Source organism: Branchiostoma floridae, chromosome 9, assembly GCF_000003815.2.
Source record: "Branchiostoma floridae strain S238N-H82 chromosome 9, Bfl_VNyyK, whole genome shotgun sequence".
Lineage (NCBI taxonomy): Eukaryota > Metazoa > Chordata > Leptocardii > Amphioxiformes > Branchiostomatidae > Branchiostoma > Branchiostoma floridae.
This window is the reverse complement of record NC_049987.1, coordinates 18,008,240-18,009,871: the sequence shown is the minus strand read 5'-3', so window position 1 is coordinate 18,009,871 and position 1,632 is coordinate 18,008,240. Positions and strand designations below refer to the sequence as shown.

The following is a 1,632-nucleotide window of genomic DNA, read 5'->3' as shown; positions in this document are numbered from 1 at the left end:
CTACGTAATGTTACAACACTTACTGCTTGGTCGTTTAGCCCAATCCAGTAGTCTTTTAATACATCGACGTCTCGAATCATGCCCAGAAGAAAGTTGTATACAGCCTCGGTTTCGATGGAAACAAGATGGCCGCCGTCTGCAGCACATGTTTGCTTGGCAGCATCGTAGGTCTTCTCCTCGGTGTATATCTTGTATTGCGTATCGCCTCGCTGAGTATAGCCCATGTCACCTGTAATATACCAAACATAACAAATTTTTTTTGCATTTAATTTTGACAAATCTATATACACGGTGATGATGTAAAGTTAAATGGAAAACACCAAAAGTTCAGTGAAAATCATAGGTATGTTTATTCGATTCTTGTTCGAGGAGTTGATGTACCACATACCAAATATTAATCATATAGTAGAAAATAATTAAAGCAATTTTTGCTCGAATTATCGGTACAAATATCAATGCCAAAATATGTAAGACTATCTATTTTATGAAAATCAATTTCAAAAGATTACATCAAGGAAATGAAGGATAGAATATGGCAGATATCATATATCACTGCGGTAACACCTGTCCAGTAACGGTAATTTTACACCAGTAGAAGTAAAGTTCGCAATCAAAATTATCTCTCTGTATTCTTCGCCTTATTAGTAAATCTACGTTATGATAACTTACGTATGATGACAAATTGACCATGGCAAATCACAAATGATAACATACCTGAGCCCTCTGGCTCTCCAGACCCCTCAGTATCTTCATCTAAAAGTAAAAAGTAAATCAATAAGAAGTAAATAGCAAGCAATGTCAAATGACATTTCATATTTTGTAATATTTTGTATTCAAATTAGGGCAATTGAATTGGAGAAAATCAATAGTTATCAAAAGTTGAAAGTCATGTATGGCATTTAAGAAGTAAACAAGTAAATAGCAAGAAATGGGAAATCACATTTCATATTTTGTAATATTTTGTATTTAAATTAGGGCAATTGACTTGGAGAAAACCAATAGTTATCGTTAGTTTGAGCTTTATACCAAAACGATGTATTGTGATTTACCTGTTGTACAGTAAGCGCTGTAACAAATCTTTGGTTTCGGCAGCTTGTAGACGTAGTATCCTCCGGGGCATGCCCTGACGTTGATCTTCCATGACCAATGGCACTCTTCCTCTTCCCAGAATGCGCACACCCTTCTTCTCACCACACCTTGCTCTACGGTTGGATGCTTTCCTTTCATCCAAACGGGCGCGTGTGTACTGCAGCGATGTGTCGCTGGAGGGCGTTGCGTTGGTATCATGGTGCCTCCTTCTCCCATGAATCGATACCAGTGGTTATGCTTTATCAAAGTTCTCTGGTCGCACTTGTGGTCTCTCTCCCTGTGAGTTCGCACACTTCTCCATGGCTCGTTTAATACGTAGTGTTTCTCACAAGCTAGTCGATCATCTGTTATTGAAAGAAAAGCGGACGGATAGGTCATAAAATGCACGCATTGGATGTGCAAAGATGACAAATCAATTTTAAATCTCTTACACCTATCCTAAATGTTTTGTATTAATAGTATTTGAAAGGCTCTTGTCCAAGATTAGATCTCATAACATTTGATAGGATTTGAAATTATGAGAAAGATTATTTAAAGGGAGAA

At 37.3% G+C, this 1,632-nt stretch overlaps 1 protein-coding gene across 6 annotated transcripts in view; it reads right to left on the bottom strand.

Annotated features, from left to right (window-relative positions):
• LOC118422928 overlaps window positions 1–1,431 on the bottom strand; it is an 18,028-nt gene extending 16,597 nt beyond the window's left edge. For 5 of the 6 annotated variants that reach the window (XM_035830796.1, XM_035830798.1, XM_035830797.1 and 2 more), the window contains exons 1-3: window positions 1,050–1,431; window positions 715–753; window positions 24–229 (exon numbers count right to left, since the gene is read on the bottom strand). In XM_035830796.1, coding sequence (XP_035686689.1) covers window positions 24–229; window positions 715–753; window positions 1,050–1,305 — 501 coding nt within the window. In that variant the 5' untranslated portion in view covers window positions 1,306–1,431. The remainder of the gene's footprint in view (window positions 1–23; window positions 230–714; window positions 754–1,049) is intronic. The other variant, XM_035830801.1, reaches the window with a different exon arrangement.
• Between the last annotated feature and the right edge of the window lie 201 nt (window positions 1,432–1,632).